This window comes from Sinohyriopsis cumingii, chromosome 7 (assembly GCF_028554795.1).
Source record: "Sinohyriopsis cumingii isolate HCF-2022 chromosome 7, ASM2855479v2, whole genome shotgun sequence".
NCBI classification, from domain to species: Eukaryota; Metazoa; Mollusca; class Bivalvia; order Unionida; family Unionidae; genus Sinohyriopsis; species Sinohyriopsis cumingii.
In genome coordinates, this window is record NC_142967.1 from 37,245,659 (window position 1) to 37,265,053 (window position 19,395).

Here is a 19,395-nt window from a genome sequence, read left to right on the forward strand (position 1 = left end):
CCTCACTAAAGAAAATACTCTTTCGCTGTCACTGTTGCTGTGAGGAATGCACAGGAGCTGCAGCATTTTTGGTTCTTCCACAGGAAAATTTGGAAGCGATTTTCGAGTCGGGGAACATATGTCAGAACAAATGTTTAGCATGGTCTCCAGCTGATAAAGGTAGATTGTGTTCGACACAAGAAAACTCACAAATAAATCTTAAGCGTTGGTAGCCTGTGGGTCTTCTGCCAATGGTTTAAAATATTCCAGAGCTGAAATCTGTGAATTCTTAATTTTCCCAACTTCTACGTGTTTTTTGCAACTGACATTCTTCCTCACATCATCTCTGTGATGGCACACTGAGTGCAAAAAGCATGAATGAATATCAATGTTTAATGGCAGAATGCACGGCCAATTTTTGATATATTCCAAATTAAACTTCACTTTTTGAGTAATACATTTTTTTTTCCTTGGTGGTGAAGACATTTTCAAAATCTTACATGCTATGCTGAACGGTAACTCGAATCAGTGTTTTGATGCATGCGCGGAGCAAATTTCCGGTTAGGCCCCAGTTTCTCTCAAAAGCACTTGTAAAACTACTCTTATGCATATAGATTAAAATAGGCTAAAATGCTTGCGACCGGGCCAACTCTACTAATCGTCTGTAGATCTACTAATATCGTGACCAGCGGTACCGGACCGTTTCGGCAACTGCGAATATCACGACTAGCGCTTAACGGGAAATTGGTTATTTTATTAAAGATTTAAAATAATTGAGGATCGGAAAATTCGTGAATTTTTGTCTTACGGCGTGAATCCGTGAATCGCTGAAAAATTCGTGAAATTCACACCAAATTCGTGAGGGTTGGCAGCTATGATTATGGATGAACTGCATGCTACGACGACACGATAATAAACGGTGCTGATACTCTATTCATCATATACATTAGACATGAATACATGTATATGTGCCAATGAGTTGTTCTCTGAAAAAAGTAAAAATACTGTAAAACCCTGCAATAACGTGACCCCAATATTAATGTGATCCAATTTTTTGGACCCCAATTATCACGTTATAGCAGGGTTCCAATGTACAAGCAAGCAAACAAACAAAGCAGCAATGGAAGAAGTAGATTACATACTGGTAATTCATCTTTGTTGCTCCAGACTCCTGACACCTGTCTCTGTAGCATAATTTGTCTGATGTTTAGTAATGGTGGAAGAGCCATGCATCCCGCTCGTATACTGCAAGTTATTTGAATGAGAGACAGAGATGTGGCAGAAATCAAACACATTTTTAACGAAAAAATGTTAGAAAAACATTAAAGCAGTATATCTATCATCATCCCACTTACTAACCATGAATACCAGTCCCTTTGCTGACCTCCCACTATTTAATAATAATACTAATAATAATAATAATAATAACAACAACAATAATAATAATAATAACTTAGTTAAAGACAACTCTCCCTGGAGACCCTCTCAAGAAGTATGACAATGTACATCACCGCAAAATGTAATAATAATCACTATTAAGTATATCATGTCTCTAATATTATAATAATCATGACAATATTTTAAAAATAAACTTCTAAAATTCATAATGTGTACACCTTTTTCTGAAATGGAACATAAATGTTTGCATAGAAATACAAATATATACATGTATGTATAATGGATATAAAATAGTCACCGCTATTAGTATGCAATAGATGAAAGCCAAATTTGACCTTGATGGTTGTAAAAAAAATGTTTCGTGTCAACTGTAGAAACATACATGTAAGTATATAAATCAATGACGAGCCTAAAACACAAATGAGTGTATTTGATGGTTTGTAATCTAAGGGGAATAACTCTTATTCAAGACCGTACTAAATGAGCTGTCATCAAAGACACTGACGTTGAAAACATTGCCAATGTAGTAAAAGAAGCTCCTCAATGGTATATATGATTAGTATTATGGAAATTGATGTCATATGGAAAATTATCTTACAGTATTATGAAAATCAGTGTCATATGGAGAATTATCTTCGAGTATTATGAAAATTAGTTGTCATATGGAAAATTATTTTTGAGTATTTTGGAAATCAGTGCTTTATAGCTAATTATCTTACAGTATTATGGAAATCAGCATCACATGGAAAATTATCTTACAGTATTATGGAAATCAGTGTCATATGGAGAATTATCTTACAGTATTATGGAAATCAGTGTCACATGGAAAATTATCTTACAGTATTATGGAGATCTGCATCACATGGAAAATTATCTTACAGTATCATGGAAATCAGTGTCATATGGAAAATTATCTTACAGTATTATGGAAATCAGTGTCATATGGAAAATTATCTTACAGTATTATGGAAATCAGTGTCATATGGAAAATTATCTTACAGTATTATGGAAATCAGCGTCACATGGAAAATTATCTTACAGTATTATGGAAATCAGTGTCATATGGAAAATTATCTTACAGTATTATGGAAATCAGTGTCATATGGAAAATTATCTTACAGTATTATGGAAATCAGTGTCATATGGAAAATTATCTTAATACATAATGATTGCAACAATCTGAGTAGCACAAATAGAAACATAAATATCAATTTTTTAATTCTTGAGATAGTACAATTGCAAAAGACCAATAGTTCAATATAATTACCAACAAGTAATTGAAATATATTAATTTTTTTTTTTTTTACAAAACTGACTTAATTAAAAACTAGATTTTGTGTTTCTAAACACATATATCAGTACAGACTAGAATACAAAAAAAAGTATTAAAAAAATCTGGAATATTTTGAAAAATGTGAAACATTGCTACAAGTGCATGAAAATATAATCAGGTCATCTATACATACATACATACCTACATACATACATATCAAATTTAATTTGACTACCTCTGGTTTTTGCTTAATTGTGTTAACAATGTCTTTTTGTCCACAGTTTTTAAAATGTGTAGAAGAACTGAAATTGGCCAATTATCGCTCATCTGGCTTGCATAACTTTACAGTTGACCATTTCAATAAACAGGATTATACAGAACTGTAAGATTACATACATATGTAACCTATACCCTATATGTTTTATCATGGTTTTTTAATACCTATTTTACTAATCCTGGTACAATTCTTTCTTGTCACATAATTAAAATGCATAATATCTAGCTCATAGTCAAAGTCATCTCAAATGACTTTCAATATGATCCAAGATTTTGAGGAAGCAAGTCCTTATTCCAATTTTCATCGAAAGAGGATTAGAATTATAGCTTCCAGAGTGGTAATAAGCTTTGGCAATTCTATGCAAGATCAAAGGATAACTATATATGGATTATACTCATCAGTAAAACAGTCTAAAATCACAACAAATTGAAATATACATTCCAGGCATGATCAAATCAGATCAGAAATATGGCTTCCAAAGCAGCATAATAAATATGTATATTCTGTGCCTTTTATCAGGTCTAAAAACTACTGTAATGGCCTGAGAATCTAATCAGGTCATTTATTTAACATATCTCGTTTGTCTATCTGAAGGGATTTTTGCTTAAATGTACTAACAAGATTTGTGTACAAAACAAAAGTATGTTCAAAAAATAAAGTGCACAAATGGAAAAACTGCTGTGATGGCATCAAAAAGATAATCATTTACGCATGCACTGAAATAAGCAAGCGAAAATACTATTGCCATGGTTGGGTAGTTTTGTGCAAACTTTTGGGGATGAATGGATGAAGAGAGGACAAAAATCAAGATGTCCTCGCTGAAAATAGCAGGGGCATAAAACACTCGTGGCTTGATTTTTACAAGGTTCATACAGGAATTAAATTAAAAAAATTAAGGTTTTCTCCATACTTTCCAAGGTTCTGGCTATCCATTTTTGGGACTAAAAGCCAATAACTAAAATTTTTAATCTTTAGTAAAGATTACATTCTCATTTTATTGTCTAGAAAGATTTCAGTATTCTGCCATCTTTTGCCGTAAGTATTTACTACGCCTCAAAACTTGGAATATTAATAAATTTCCTCTTGTTAAATTTTCCACAACTAAACTTAAAACAAAAAAAGAAAATGCCCAGAGATGACATTTATAAATTTACAAATAACAAGCAGGTTCTAACTATAGATTTCAAATTTAGGATTTTGAGTCTGTTGACTGCATGAAAAGAAAAATTTGTTGCCTTAATAAATGAATAAGTTATCTACCTGACACTGAGTGGACTTTCTACTGACATTCCCATCAAACTGCATGAATCCCTGGTGAAAATGTCACATAGTTCATCCCAGTAGATAGGGTCTAAAAGATAGGCATATGGTGAATTCTCAAGTCCCTGCCTCAGAAACAGCAAGCTTCCCATCAGAATCTGCAGCTCTGTTAGGGAAAGAGTAAGAATAATCAATGACAGTATTTTCCCCTAGAAAATTTCCTCACTTGTCATAATATTTGTCTTCAAGAATAAGGGGGATCCTGGGTGGCAAAGAGGTCTAAGGTGCTCACCTTTGTCCGCGTATCTGAGTCTCAATTCAACCAATATTGGCATGTGAGAAAGCCTGCCAGTAGCTTCTCATGGGTCAGTTGTTCTTTCTGGTGTCATCCTAAGCTCCTTTCCACCAAATATACTGCCTGACAAGTATAGTCTATCATGCTGTAAACCACAAAACCAAACCAAATTTCAAGAATATGGCATCCATTTATATCAAATGTATTCTCATGTCTGTTTCAGGATGTATTCTAGGATATATGACTGTGGTGTTCTTAATAATTTTTAAACCATTGCACACAAGATATTAATCCAATGCATGGAAATCCTTAACATTTTTACAAGCCCAAAGTTGCTTACTTTGTTTAATCCTTCAGGGTCCTATATTTGGAAGATCCCATGCTCCATTTATTTTTTCACATCATGGCAGGAATTTCCAACTAAAAATTAAGTTCTTGAATTGACTCTGTAGCATGATATCATGTGTGATGAAAATAAAAAATTGTAGAAGGCACGATACATATTTTGATGTCAATGCTTTGCCTTAACTTTCACAAACAATTATTACAAGACCTATGCAAAAAGAATGGTTGGTTTATATAGCATGGCTAACTCTTTAATGAAATGCAGATTTAAGTGACAAGGACTCTAATTCTGGACTTCTTTCTAGACAAACATAGCTGCCAACATACCAGACTCGCAATTAGTGAAAATAGGGATAAAAATTAGTGAATTTGGACATAAATTAGTGAAAAATACCATGACAATAACTCCATCCACTCTGACCATCAAAACTACACTATATCAATATTGCAAAATAAAAATAAAACACTACATATAATGCAGAAATATATCTGCATTTCTGTTTATTATGGTATTCATAAACTTCACTTGTTCTTGTGGTTATTTATCAAGACATGATACTGTGGCAGACTTGAACTTCCTCAACTGCTTGATCGTAAATTTGTTTTCAAAACAGTTAAGGCTTCGTGCCTGCTGGTTGATCTTGGTGACTAAAATTGCTGACAAATTTTCTGCACCTAAGGAGGCCCTCAAGTCTGTCTTATTTTTCTTCACTAGAGAAAATACTCTTTCACTGTGACTGTTGCTGTGAGGAATGCACAGGAGCTGCAGCACTTTTGGTTCTTCCACTGGAAAATTTGGAAGCGATCTTTGAGCCCAGGAGCATTGTCGGAACAAATGTTTAGCATGGTCTCCAGCTGATAAAGGTAGATTGTGTTCAACAAGAAAACTCATAAATAATGCTTCAGCATTGGTAGCTTGCAGGTCTTCCGTCAATGGCTTAAAATATTCCAGAGGTGAAATCTGCAAATTTTTAAATTTCTCAACCTCTACGAGTTTTTTCCAACCGATGTGCTTCCTCACATCATCTCTGCCCAATACTAAAATTTGACGCACACTATGTGCAAAAAGCTCGATGTATATCAATGTTTAATGGCTAAATGCACAGCCAATTTTTGGTATATTCCAAATCAAACTTAACTTTTTGAGCAAAACATTTCTTTTTCCTTGGTGGTGAAGCCATTTTAAAGATCTTACATGCAATGCCAAATGGTAATTCAAATAAGTGTTGGTGATGCATGCGCAGAGCAAAATTCTGGTTAGGCCCCAGTTTCTCCCAAAAGCATTTGTAAAACTACTCTTATACAGATAGATTAAAATAGGCTAAAATGCTTGCTACCAGGCCAACTGTATCAATTGGCTGTAGTTCTACTAATATTGCGACCAGCAGTACCGGAATGTTTTGGCAACTGCCAATATCATGACTAGAGCTTAACGGGAAATCAGTTATTTTATTAAAGATTAAAATAATAGTTGACCTGGAGAATTCACGAATTTTTTGCTTGTGGTATGAATCTTTGAATCGCTGAAAAAATTGTGAAATTCATGCCAAAATCATGAGGGTTGGCAGCTCTGGATAAACCTGGATACAGCAAAAAGACTATTCCGTGTCTAACCTTTTGCATGTTGAGTAGCAAACGGAGCAAAATGCCTGGCATAGTGAAGTACTTCAGCCTGTTTTTCAGGACCCCGTCTCACCAGGTTTATAAACTGAAGGCGATGAAGCCGAAACTCCAAAGTGCTGTTTTGTTCCAACAGCTGGTCTCTATGAGCAGCAGCCCATCTGCAACAGACCGCATGACAATTAGACATAGGTATAACTCTAACATTTGCTACATAATGACAATTACCATACATATAACTCTAACATTTGCTATATAATGACAATTACCATGTGTAGAACTCTAACATCTGCAATATAATGACAATTACCATACATAAAACTCTAACATTTGTTGTATAATGACAATTAACCATATGCAAAACTCTAACATTTGCTATATAATGGAATATCAAACCAATACTATCAAAGGCAATACATATCACAGCCACACCAAATGAGTATGGGTCATCCACTGAGTAGACTATCAAAATGCATCATACAAAAATTAAATTAGTCATTTTTCCAACCATTTTTCATGAAACTGTAAGAATAAACAAAAAACTATAATAAATTCATATACAGGCAATTATCAAAACATTTATTTTATAAAATGTGCTTTGCAAATGAAGAGGGATAGTTATTTATGTTCTCATATAGGTAACAGAAAATTACCAGTTAGATGAAAATTCTGAAACATCAGTTACCCATCTGCCAATAGTATGGGGACAAAAACCGACTTTGCTCTATTTACTAAATTTTGTGTTCATATTTTAAGAATTTGTCAGTTTAATTAACAGTTTTCTAAATATTGTTTTGATGAAATAATTTAAAATGTTTTCAAATGAAGATAAATCCTAGAAATTATATTTCATTTTTCTGACTTCTTGAAGAAAAGAAAAGGAAGTCTTGTTTTAGGAACATGAAACCAACAAGACATCATACACAGTTTTCTGGAGGAAACCACATGTTGATTGATACAACTTTCTGTTTTGGAGGAGTAACAATAACAAGATTGTCAGACTTTTAAGATTGTTGCCATACTGGATATCAGACTGGTACCATTTCCATTAAGGACAAATGAAACTATATAAGAAGTGTTTTGATAATGGCCACACAAATGAAGATTTTGTCATATAGGATCAACAAAAAATCATAAGAAGTCTTCTGGTTAAAACCCCATGTCGACATTTCTTTCAGTTCAGGAGGAGTAGCAATAACCAAATTTTGAGGATGGTCATCATAGCAACCATACTGAATGACTAAATGACACCATTTTCGTCTAATACCAGCTAGACTTTGGGATGAATATAAAAAGTTTCATGGCAATCCTCCACGTAGTTATGGAGAAGTAGCAATAATAAACCTATGGGACAGACAATGTACCATCCAAGTTCTTCTGGCTTATAAACAGTAGAGCTAAAACTGAAATTATAAAATGCATGAGTTTGAAATTTTGTAAATTAATTTTTTCCAGAAAAATACCTGAATGAAAGGAGCACTTTAACTCCAAAGATCAAAACAAAATGACTGAAAAGAAATACATAACCCTCTATTTCATGAACCTAAAGGGTATACATAATGTCATCTTCATTACCAATGGGTCACTGATATTCTTCATTGACCCTTGGCATATGTAACTAGCTTTAACAGTATCTACCAGTCTGCTAACTTACTGAATGCAGCTGAAAGAAATTGATCCAGTGAGATTGCTCAATAGATTTACCTATAAGTACAAAGATGGATAATGATTTTTGTCACATTGTAGTTTCTCTAATTTAAACATTTCAAACACAGCACGGGTACACATTTTTCTTTCCAGTCAAATCATATGATCATCACCGTATAAGTCGTAATAATGAAAAACCTAAATGATCACATACCAAACTCTCAATGGTAAATTGTTTTGCCTGCAAATTACAGATACCCTTTTATCTCCATGATGACAATTGTTTGAATCGTAGTTTTGACAATCTACAAAGTGGAGATAACCTAGTTGTATTCTTAATGAGGCCTGAAACAAAACTCCATGAAATCCAGTCACATGGAATCTGAGCTTGTTCCCTGCTTTGGTTTCATTTTGATGATCTAAACAAAAATTGATTTGTTTTCAAAGACACACATTTTTGCAGTTTAGTGAAAAATGACATTATGAACACTACTTAAATTTGTGAAATGGGAAAGGGGTTTAACTAAAAAAAAAGGGATTAAATTGTTAAAATTTGCCAACTGGGAAAGGGGTTCTATAGTTTCACAGAAGGGTCTTTAAATTCATTGTTTGTAATAATCATGAAATCTAAAAAGATTGGCACCCCACAATTTTTTTTAAATCTCTCATGAGCAGTCTAACTGTACCTCAGTGCTGGGCCTAGGTTCCTCTGTTTAAGTGCTCCTAAAATTCTGTGTAACTCCAGAAATGGTTCCATCTGACTCTCATCAATGTTCAAACCGGCCTCCTGAAATGTTATTCATTGAAATTAATGTCAAGTCCTTCAATTCAACAAACTGTAACCAAAACAGTGTTTATTACAGCTTTTGAAGATAAGGCCTTAAGGATCCACCACATTACATCTATGGTGCCATTTTCACTTTCTGGGGCCCTGCATGACTGTATTATTCTGTAAATGAATGTACTTAATCGTTTACTATGAACATTTAATTCTGACTCTTTGAAAAGACTGAAATACAATTTGCATTAGTGTAGGATATTTTGACACCCACTGTTCATTAACAGGTCTACCCAAAATTGCCTGAGATGGCTCACCTGTCCGACATCTTCCTAACAGCTAAATCTGTGTCAACAGGAAGCAATCTTTTTAAATTTGTCCAGTGCTGTTCCGTGTTATTAATATGTTTCATGGTTCTTCTAGTCTTTTTTCTCTAAAATCTCCATTACATTTTATCACACATCAGTATAATTTGTACAATGTTCAAAGGCCACCTATACCAGGATGCATGGTACCAAAGCTTGTCAAATTCTTGTCAGCATTTTATTTGAAAACATAAAGTTGAGAAAATTTCCTTCTACTTTTTGTAATGGCAGCCACATCTGATGACAGAACCACATTGTTTTTGTAAAAATCTGAAAGGCATTGAAAACAGGAATATTTCTGTCAAATTTGGTCAAATTCTGTTTAGCAGTTATTTAGAAGAAATTATTGAAGATTTTTCAATTTTTAGTAACAACAGTCATATCTGATGGCCTGGGATCATTCCAACAATAAAATATTGGGACCTCCACCAACTGAATTAAGAATTTTTCCTAATGGAAAAACACTTTTAGTAATTGTTAACACATAGGGTTCTGTTTTTGCACTTTTTTAGTTAGTCCCTCTTAAGCAGATTAATTTTTTTTTATCTTTTTGATGAAGTCACGACCATGGTCCCCACTGCATAAATGTCAATTTCCCCAACAAAAGTGTCATTTTGATGAAGTTAAGACCATGATCCACACTTCCTAAAATGACAATCTCCCCAACAAAAGTGTCAAATATTTTCAAAAAAATTAACATCCACATCACTACCCTCACTTGCAAATTCAGTACTGTCTGCCATTTTGATCACTACATATCAAATTTCAGTTCTGAGATAAAATTTTCACCATATTTTTTATTTTAACTTGCATGATCAATAGATGACATAGCACTTGTTTACTTTCTAACTAATTTCCTTTTTGTCAAAAGAGTACACCTAAGGTGATGATGTATTACACAATCAAATGCTCATCTGCAATAAATGGTTGACTGAATTTAGTGAATGCATAATGGGAATTGAATTCTGAATAAAAATGAAAAGCATGACTGGAATTGTATCCTGAATGAAACAGATAGGCCATTAAGAGGAGAAAGGTCAACTGGTCATTTTACAACAACCTCATACACACCTCATTTAGAGCTTCAGCGATGTCAAGCTTGCCCTGCCTCAGGAAATGCTCACACACAACCTCACTGAGTAAGGTCTGAGTGCTCTCATCATCAAATGCTCCTTCTCTGGCAACAGCACAAAAGTCCGACACAAAGTTCTGCAAAGATTGAAAGCAAACTAGAAATACGTTATTAATATAATGGAACACAAATTCTCTATCACTGCGCCTGAAAATTGACCTGAAGGCAAAAATTAGCCAAATGGGTGTAAACATATAGGACTTAAGGTCATGGGTAATACTATGTGCACCTATCACATTTCAGCCCCAGTCTTAAGTTCTGAGGTCGGATTGGTCAACTTTATGTAAAACTTACATTTCAGATGATCAGATCACTGGATTATTGACTTATGTTTAAGTTGCATCTTGGCTCGAGTCAGCGATACAGATATCACTGAAGGAATGAAAAAGGAAGGTGTCACTGCAGTCAGTAAAATATGTATAAAACGTAACAACAACCTGCAGGACACCAACACCATTGTACTCACCTTCAACAAACCAACAGTACACAGAGTGGTCAAAGCTGGCTTCTTGCAAGTGAAGGTTGAGTTATACATTCCTCTATTAAGAAAGTTTGAGACACTATCCGCAAAATAAACGGAAAGAGAAAACACAATTCTCTCCAACATCTGAAGCTGGATAATAACAATTTTAGTTCAAAATGTGACATAGCAAATATTCTTGCTGACAGTTTCTCTAAAAATTCCACATCATCTAATTATTCAGAAGCCTTCCAAAGATTAAAACATCAAAAAGAAATATCACGTTTAAAATTTACATCCAACAACTCGGAAAGTTATAACCAACTGTTCTCACTATTGGAGCTTATGAAGGCTTTAGACAAGACCCATGATACATCCGCTGGGCCTGACGAAATACAGTACCAGTTTTTGAAACACCTTCCAAAATCATCTTTAACATCTCTTTTGAAAATCTTCGATGATTTATGGATTACTAGTAATGTACCTAAGATTTGGAAAGAATTAACAGTAATACCAGTCCCAAAACCATCTAAAGGTAGCACCGATCCTACCAACAATCAACCCATTGCACTGACAAGCTGTGTGTGCAAAACAATGGAATGAATTATCAATTCTCGGCTTCTATGGTACCTGGAAACAAACAATTTAATATCTCATTTCCAAAGTATCTTTCATTATGGCCATAGTACCAATGACCATCTGATTCGACTGGAAACCTTTATTCGTGATGCATTTATCAACAAGTAACATTTAGTAGCAGTTTTCTTTGATTTAGGAAAGGCCTATGACACGACATGAAGTACGGGATACTAAATGACCTGCACAATCTGGGTCTAAAAGGCTGTCTGCCCTCCTTCATATCAAACTTTCTCTCTGACAGAGAATTCAAGGTACAAGTGGGCTCTACCCTCTCATATTTGCATGGACAAGAGATGGGTGTGACCCAGGGCAGCATTCTATCTGTGATGCTTTTCAACATCAAAATCAATAGCATCACCAAGTGTTTGGCTCCTGGTTTGGATTGCTTGTTACACGTTGATGATTTCCTCATATGTTATTGATCAAAGCACATGCGTACAATTGAAAGACAACTACAACAAAATATCAACAAGATTCAAAACTGGGCCAGTACTAACGGTTTCAAATTCTCAAAATGGTATGCATGCATTTCTGTCAATTAAAAAGACATCAAGATGAACCTAAACTCATGCTGGACAGAACACCTATTCCAGTCGTTGAGGAAACAACATTTTTAGGTATTATCTTTGACAGAAAATTGACTTTTATTCCACACCTAAAGAACTTGAAAGCTAAATGCTTGAAAGCTCTAGATCTACTCAAAGTAGTAACGCACTCTGAATGGGGTGCCGATAGAAAATTCATCCTCATATTATATAGAACGTTTATTCGCTCCAAACTGGACTATGGTTGTTGTTGTAGGGTTTAACGCCATTTTTCAGCACACGATAGGCTATACATGGCGGCCAGTATTAATGGTGGAGGAAGAACCCGGGAAATCCCCGGAAAGAACCACCGACCGTCGAGAAGCTAATGGCAAGCTTTCTCACATACCCACATTGGCCGAATCCGAGACTCGAACCCACGCAGACAGAGGTGAGATGGCAGTGATCCATAACGGAAAGCGCTTTAGACCACTTGGCCACTCGGGGCCCCGACTATGGTTGCATTGTTTATGGTTCAGCTAGGAAGTCATATCTGAAGATGCTTGACTCAATTCATCATCAAGGAATAAGACTCACTCTGGAAGCATTTAAGACATCCCCGTGTGAAAGCCTCCTTGCTGAAGTGAACAAACCACCTTTATCGCATTGTAGAGAAATGCTTTCCGCAAAGTATGCTCTCAAATTAAGATCAAACCCTCTGAACCCTGCTTTTTCGGCTGTTTTTCAACCCATACCTTCCTTTGGAATTAGAATATCATCCAGCCTTGACAGTACAAAAATTGATCTTTCTAAAATTCTGAAAACAACCATCTCCGAAACACATCCCTGGATACTTAAACAACCAAAATTACTTTTTATGCTTCACGACAGAAGAAAAAGATGAGACAAACCCTTCCATCTTCCATGACTCTTATCATGAACTCCTCACTGAATTTAAAAACTACAAAAGAATTTATACAGACGGATCAAAGGATGAGGAAAAGGCTGCCGCAGCCTTAGTTAGTAGAAAACACACAAGTTTGCTTACCAAATGGCACATCAATTTTTTCAGCTGAAATCAGAGCAATAGATCTTGCTCTGCAATATATAAAAAACAAACATGTTTTAAACAGCATCATTTTCTCCAACTCCCTATCAGTACTTCAGTCACTGCACAATAGAAAACAGGAGAACCCATTGTTGACCAATGTTCTTGTCAAAAATACTAAGCTGAGTACCTCTCACAATATTGTATACTGTTGGTTACCTAGCTATGTTGGTATTAAAGGTAATGAAAAATCAGATCGTGCTGCTAAAATGGCCCTAACTCAAGAACCATCTGATTTTAAAATATCATAACTGATTTTAAACCTAATATCAAAGAGACTTTACGTCAGAAGTGGCAGGAATCATGAAATGAAGCAGTGAATAATAAACTTCATGCCATCAAGTCAACACTAGAAGAATGGACTCCTTCCTACAGAATCATCCATAGGGAGGAGGTAGTCATTGCAAGAATTGGGATTGGTCATACGCATATAACCCACTCCCACATACTAAAAGGCAAAGATCCACCAGAGTGTGTTTCTTGCAATGAACCATTCCCTGTTAAGCACTTTATGATAGAGTGTTTTGACCTGCAACCTATGCGCGATCAGTATTATAATGTGCATGACATGAAGGAACTTTTTGATTCAACAAACATCACTTGTATTGCAAAATTCCTGAAAAAAATAAACATTTATTCAAGACTATAAGAGCATTCTTCGGTAATGTATATACCATCCCTTTTTTTTCTTCAATACCTTTTCATCTGTCTTCATTATCATACACCATTTACAACCCCTGTTGATCAGGACCCTTTTTTTTTCACCGTTACCATCTTACCATTTTAGATGCAACTATTTGGTTTCGATATCGTCGGTCGATATGAAACTTTTTATAATTTTTAAATGATCATACATATAACATTCTGTATAGCGCTAAATAGCATAACAGTGCTGGTGTGCCGTTAAAATACAATCAGTCATGCATAGATTTAGTGATTATATGTAGTGCTATGACTTGTCATGAGAGACCACCTGTCTTGAAAGGCCTTGATTTCTTGCTGAAGGAGTGGTCTTTCAAGAGAGGTCCTACTGTAATGTTGGTGAGCAGAATGTTGACTGATTTAGATGTAATTCTGATACATTTCATAAATACCCTATCAATGGCTTTTCCCACTTTTGAAACAGTGCTATGAAGGTCTTTGTGCTCTGAACCAATCCTGCACACAGCCTCTTTGATCCTTTTGACTGTCTGATTCAAGATGATGGACTGGGTGGTGGTCAGCTCACGATCAACTGTACCTTAAAAAAATATACAACAGGCATGAGATTACACCAATACAAATATGGATTTTTCATTTGTGCAATCGTATTGTCAAACACTGTGCAGGGTTAGAAAATTCCACCTATTCAATTGTTTGGGAACTGGTGAATGAAAAAAGGCATATCTGTTTTAGTATAAACAAACTACTGTTGGTAGAATTTTCTGATTATTTTTATTTGTCTGCTGCCCCATGTTTATTTCTAATGTTTGCTAAGCAGCTTTGAGTCTTGTATGAGATATTAAGTATGGTTGGAAGGCATAAGAAAGGGACAGTCTTCAAAGAAATATTGTACTCAAGCAGAATCATCCAAAGTAGAGGGACCCATGCTGCTATGGAGCTGCTCAATGGCTATGACAACTATTATGGCGGAACCTGTCCTAACTTCATGAGCCTATTGAGGCTACTCTAAATTCATAGTTATTTGTGGGGAAACAGTTTTTATGACTTTTTGCAAGCAAGCACAATCATGAGTTTAAAGTCACAACAAAATATAAACTGACCTAATATTAAATGTACCCCTATACCCTGCTATATCATTCCTTTGTTTAAATACTGGTGCATTGTGACAATACATGTACATTTACAACAAATTTGGAACAACAAGAATTTACTGATTAAGACTGAATAATTTCAAAATCTTATTTCTTTCTTATGATAACACTCAAGTTTATGTAAATTAAATGTGAATCATAGCCTGCACCTTGAATTACACCAGTAACTATTTATTCATGAAATATCCAACATAGTGTATTGATCAAGCAAGCACTGTATGATCTATTGTTACATTTTTCCATTCGGAATAGATATTTTAATGTTTGTGTCTGATTCAAACAATTTTTTAAAAAAACTTTTGATGCCCTGTTTTTTCTGCAGACAGGTTTTATTTACTATTTGGTATTTCCACTGAGCAAAAGGCATGCAACAGCACTTTGTTAATTTCTAAGTTGTGATGGAAAATCAGCTTCCACAATTGTTTCAGCAGGATTTTCCAGGGATCCTCTGCTGCTAGATTACAGACAAATTTTCCAACTGTGCAGAGTGATCAGGATTAGATGAAACAGACAGGTTGGGGGAAGGGCATATGCTTATTCTGGGGAAGAGCCTTGTCTACTCAGATCATGAACTCATGAAAATAAGGTTATGAGTTTGGCATTTCACTTCGCTGTGAAGAGATCCACAAGGGCTGACACAGACTGGCACAAATTCTACTGAAAACTGTCGGGTGAACAGACCATTCTGAGTTTATAAGTCAATTCCATCAAGACAAGTTTACTAGGGCACTGAAACAGCAATTTGTTGATAATGGTATCACATGAGAAAATCCCAAATAAGGCAGAGATCTGGGAATTTAGTTAACTTTTGTGTCTTTAACTTAATGATAGCTGAGTTGTGAGAAAGAATAAAAAATAAAAGAAACTTTTTCCACACAAGCTCTCTTGCCCTACCACAGACTTTATTACATGAATGATAGTGTGCATGGAGTGCTCCTGACCAAACCCAACTTAAATTCTTTAAAGGAGTGTAGGTGATGGGTGGGGGTGGCAAACATGAAAATAGTTATTTCTGGTGGCAGATGCTGAAACAGGATCATGGCCGAGATGAGACCTCACGTTGTTTAAAACAATGGCCTAGTGGGCAAAGTTTTGGGTGCCACTGAGAACAAACAATTCAGCAGGGGTTTCATGAACATGTAGCCCAAAATGAAAAGATCAGTAACCATACTGAGAAAAACCAAGAGGCAAAGAAATTCAACTCAGCAGACATAAGACACTACAGAGACCATATTTTAGGCCTGTTCTTGAGACAGGCAAATGAGATTAAAAACATTTTGTACCCCATGACCATATGAATTAAATGACTGGATAAAATAAGACTGAAGCTGTCCTTGCTGATAAGAAGTTTGACACAAAGCAAAGGCAAACCAATTTCTGGAGTAACAATAATTTCGTAATACTTACCCAATCATAATACACTGAGTGTACAAGCACCACCACAAAATAGCAGCCCCTCGTAAGCTTGCTTTTAGCAATAAAAGTGCTGAAAGTTATTTGCCATCCCAGGTGAAAATCAGACAAGAGTGACCTCCCATTGGATAGAGGAATGGCACTAAATCTATGCCATATATTAATAACTACTGTTGTAGTTGTGCACACTATCAGGTTTAATTGCATAGTGGCTGGGTGGATGTGCTGCAAGAATTTATTAAAGAAACAATTTATTCCAAAAATTGCTTTCTTCTCAAATATGCCACCTGAGGTAAAGGATGTTAAATAATCTTACCCCAGAGAAGGTCCAGTCTTTGGTTTCTAATGTACACGAAGCTGCTTAAAATTTCATGAGGGCTAAAATTAGCAAGAAAATGTCCCTCCTCCCAATCCAGCAGTAGTCAGATGTCCTGAAAACTGAAAAAAGGTAGGCTGTAGTTCTGCAGCTTTAGGTTCCATCTGGTCAAACTGAGCCCTTGGGATGCAAGGTCTCTGAGGTAAAAGCTAGAGAAAGTTGTCTCTGCTCTCCATCACATGACTATCACTTGGATAAACATCAGCCAGAGGACAGTTACAACTGTATGCCATGACAGTGGATAATGCCCTAACTTTGTGAGCCAATATGTACAAGAATACAATGGGTCTTTACACATTTGTGCAAACACTATAGGGGTAAAAGGTCCAAGGAAGATACACATTTCAAGGTCCAGGGACAATAGACATTTCAAGATGAAGGACTGAGTCCCCATGAACAGGAGCCTGTTATGAGTTACTGTAGGTGGCTTAGAAGACATCATTGAACAAAAGCCAGAAAATAGTGTTGACTGATGCCAGTCTTATCAGAACATCACTGTATTGATAAAAGATAGCATTTGTGAGCATAAATCTTTGCAAAAGTTATAGGAGTGCCTAGTTGTGTGGTCTGAGTTCAGATACTGGGAATGTGTCCATGCTGGGATGTAGTTACCTGAAGGCATTCACTATGTAAATCCCTAATGGTCTAGGGCTGGAAGCAGGAATGGCATGTTGCTGTAGCAAGCAATGGGTGTCAAGGAATGGGGTATTACACAACTGCTGATACCGAGTCAGGATGGCACTGGAACTGTTCAGTACCAGTGCAATATACTTAAATGCATCTGGTGCTGGGTGGTACTGCAGGTTTCAGATTCCAGACCCAGATATGACAAATGGGTATGATCTGTTTTTTGTTACTGCTGTGAACTGGTGCTGGGACTGAGGGAGGTAAATGGGCATACAGAACAAATCAAAGGAGTTTGTGTCCCTGATTATGCATTAATTACACTTTCTCACCCATGTGACAGAGAAATCTAGCTGTTTAGACAATCCTGCTTCAGCCACTTAAAGTAAGAAAATTTGTTGGTCAATTAATCACTTTAGCTGTGCTGATATTTACAACAGAATTCTGTGGATGAAAGACCCACTGATGTGCAAGTTGTCATTATAAAAGTACATCAAAAGAACATGATGCAATAGCTGGGCAGCAAGTTCAAAGACTTCAACTGGCCACTGAGTGGTGGGAAAATGTGCTGATATTTCCAATGATTGAATTCCAAAGCAGAAAGACCCAGAGATCTACATGTGGTTATTTATAAGAGTACATCAAATGAACAACTTTAGCTTTCATTATTGTGTTCATTTCTGGGTGTAACTGAATAAGTAGTACAAGTGACCTTGAAATCACGATATTTTAAGGCTTAGACAAAAAATCATTTGCAAATTTAGATAAGTATTTTAGAGTTAAATGAAAAATATATGAAGATTGTAATGAGATTCAGAAGAGAGCTACAGTTGCAATAACTCATAGTTTGGATAGGACAGTAGCCAAGTGTAAGAAAAAGTGTGATGCCTGGTTTAGTGTCTGGAATAAGACCCTTCCTTGGATTAACAAAATTCAGTCTCACTCTGATGGACAAACAAGAGCTATATGTCAGTGGTATAAAGAATGTGAAAATTAAACTAAATGGCAACCAAAAGTTCTTCTAATCTGCAATGTTCTACATTTTCTGGGAGGGGACTGCAACATTTGCTGGTGGGACTCCTATTTTTTACCAAAATGCTGATGGTGGCAGACAGTAGTTGACTGGCAGACTGTGGTAAATTGTAACGCCCGATACAAATGGTACTGAACCATTCTTGTGCGAAACCAATTCGATAATATTAGCTATGTTTTGAGGCTCTCACGTGAAAATTCACGGAGTAGCATATACGGATATCATTTGCGATGCTTAGCTGATTGAACTTTAGTTATCATGGTCGACGTGTAATATTGCGATGAGAGTGTTTCCTTTACTCTCAAAAAGACTCGTATGTGTATCAGAGACCACCAAAGTTTTCATTTGACCCCCATTTCTGAACCAAGGATTGTTTTTTTTATATTCAATATGACTCCCACTTTAGATACCAAGAAAATTGTTGATCCCCAATCTTGTACCCCTATGGAAAAACTCTGGATGAAATTACGTCTTTGTTTCCATCTTTGTCTTTCTGGGTCAAGGATCATGACAACCGTAAAATGGATATCACAGACTTATACAAACCATTGGAAAGCTCATTACAAATATTTTCTGCTGATTTTATCAACTCGTCTATGGTGTAATTCATGTGGTCCCGAACGCCTGAAAATTTTGACAAAACTTTGTCGATTTCGCGTTCAACTGCCAAACAGGATTCCATATTGTTTTCTTTTTTTTCCCTTCCAATTATCTGCATCAACTGAACGCTAAGAAACCTTAAAAAAATTTGTACTTCCTGCTCTTTGTGAAGAAAAAGCTTGACACTGACTACACTACATACAAAATAAGTCTGAATCCGGATCATTGGTATCATAATGTTTTCAGCGGATAACGAATTCCAGTCTTTAGTTGTTTGGGGAGAAAAACAAAACAAATGCAACGGCTTTGTAGCCATAAGTTCGTACGTTTGGTATCATTAAAGTATAGCCATGAACGTTTCTACTGGATCGTTTTGGTTGATGGCAGGGTATTTGGCTTTGCTTTTTTTTTTACATGTCGGCCAATTCTGCGTGT

At 35.7% G+C, this 19,395-nt stretch overlaps 1 protein-coding gene across 1 annotated transcript in view; it reads right to left on the minus strand.

Moving 5' to 3' along the window:
- LOC149795034 (E3 ubiquitin-protein ligase RMND5A-like) overlaps positions 1-19,076 on the minus strand; it is a 35,852-nt gene extending 16,776 nt beyond the window's left edge. Inside the window, exons 1-7 of the mRNA XM_089964702.1 lie at positions 18,907-19,076; positions 14,195-14,340; positions 10,309-10,446; positions 8,781-8,881; positions 6,442-6,608; positions 4,188-4,353; positions 1,122-1,224 (exon numbers count right to left, since the gene is read on the minus strand). Coding sequence (XP_089820828.1) covers positions 1,122-1,224; positions 4,188-4,353; positions 6,442-6,608; positions 8,781-8,881; positions 10,309-10,446; positions 14,195-14,340; positions 18,907-19,042 — 957 coding nt within the window. The 5' untranslated portion in view covers positions 19,043-19,076. The remainder of the gene's footprint in view (positions 1-1,121; positions 1,225-4,187; positions 4,354-6,441; positions 6,609-8,780; positions 8,882-10,308; positions 10,447-14,194; positions 14,341-18,906) is intronic.
- Positions 19,077-19,395: the final 319 nt, after the last annotated feature.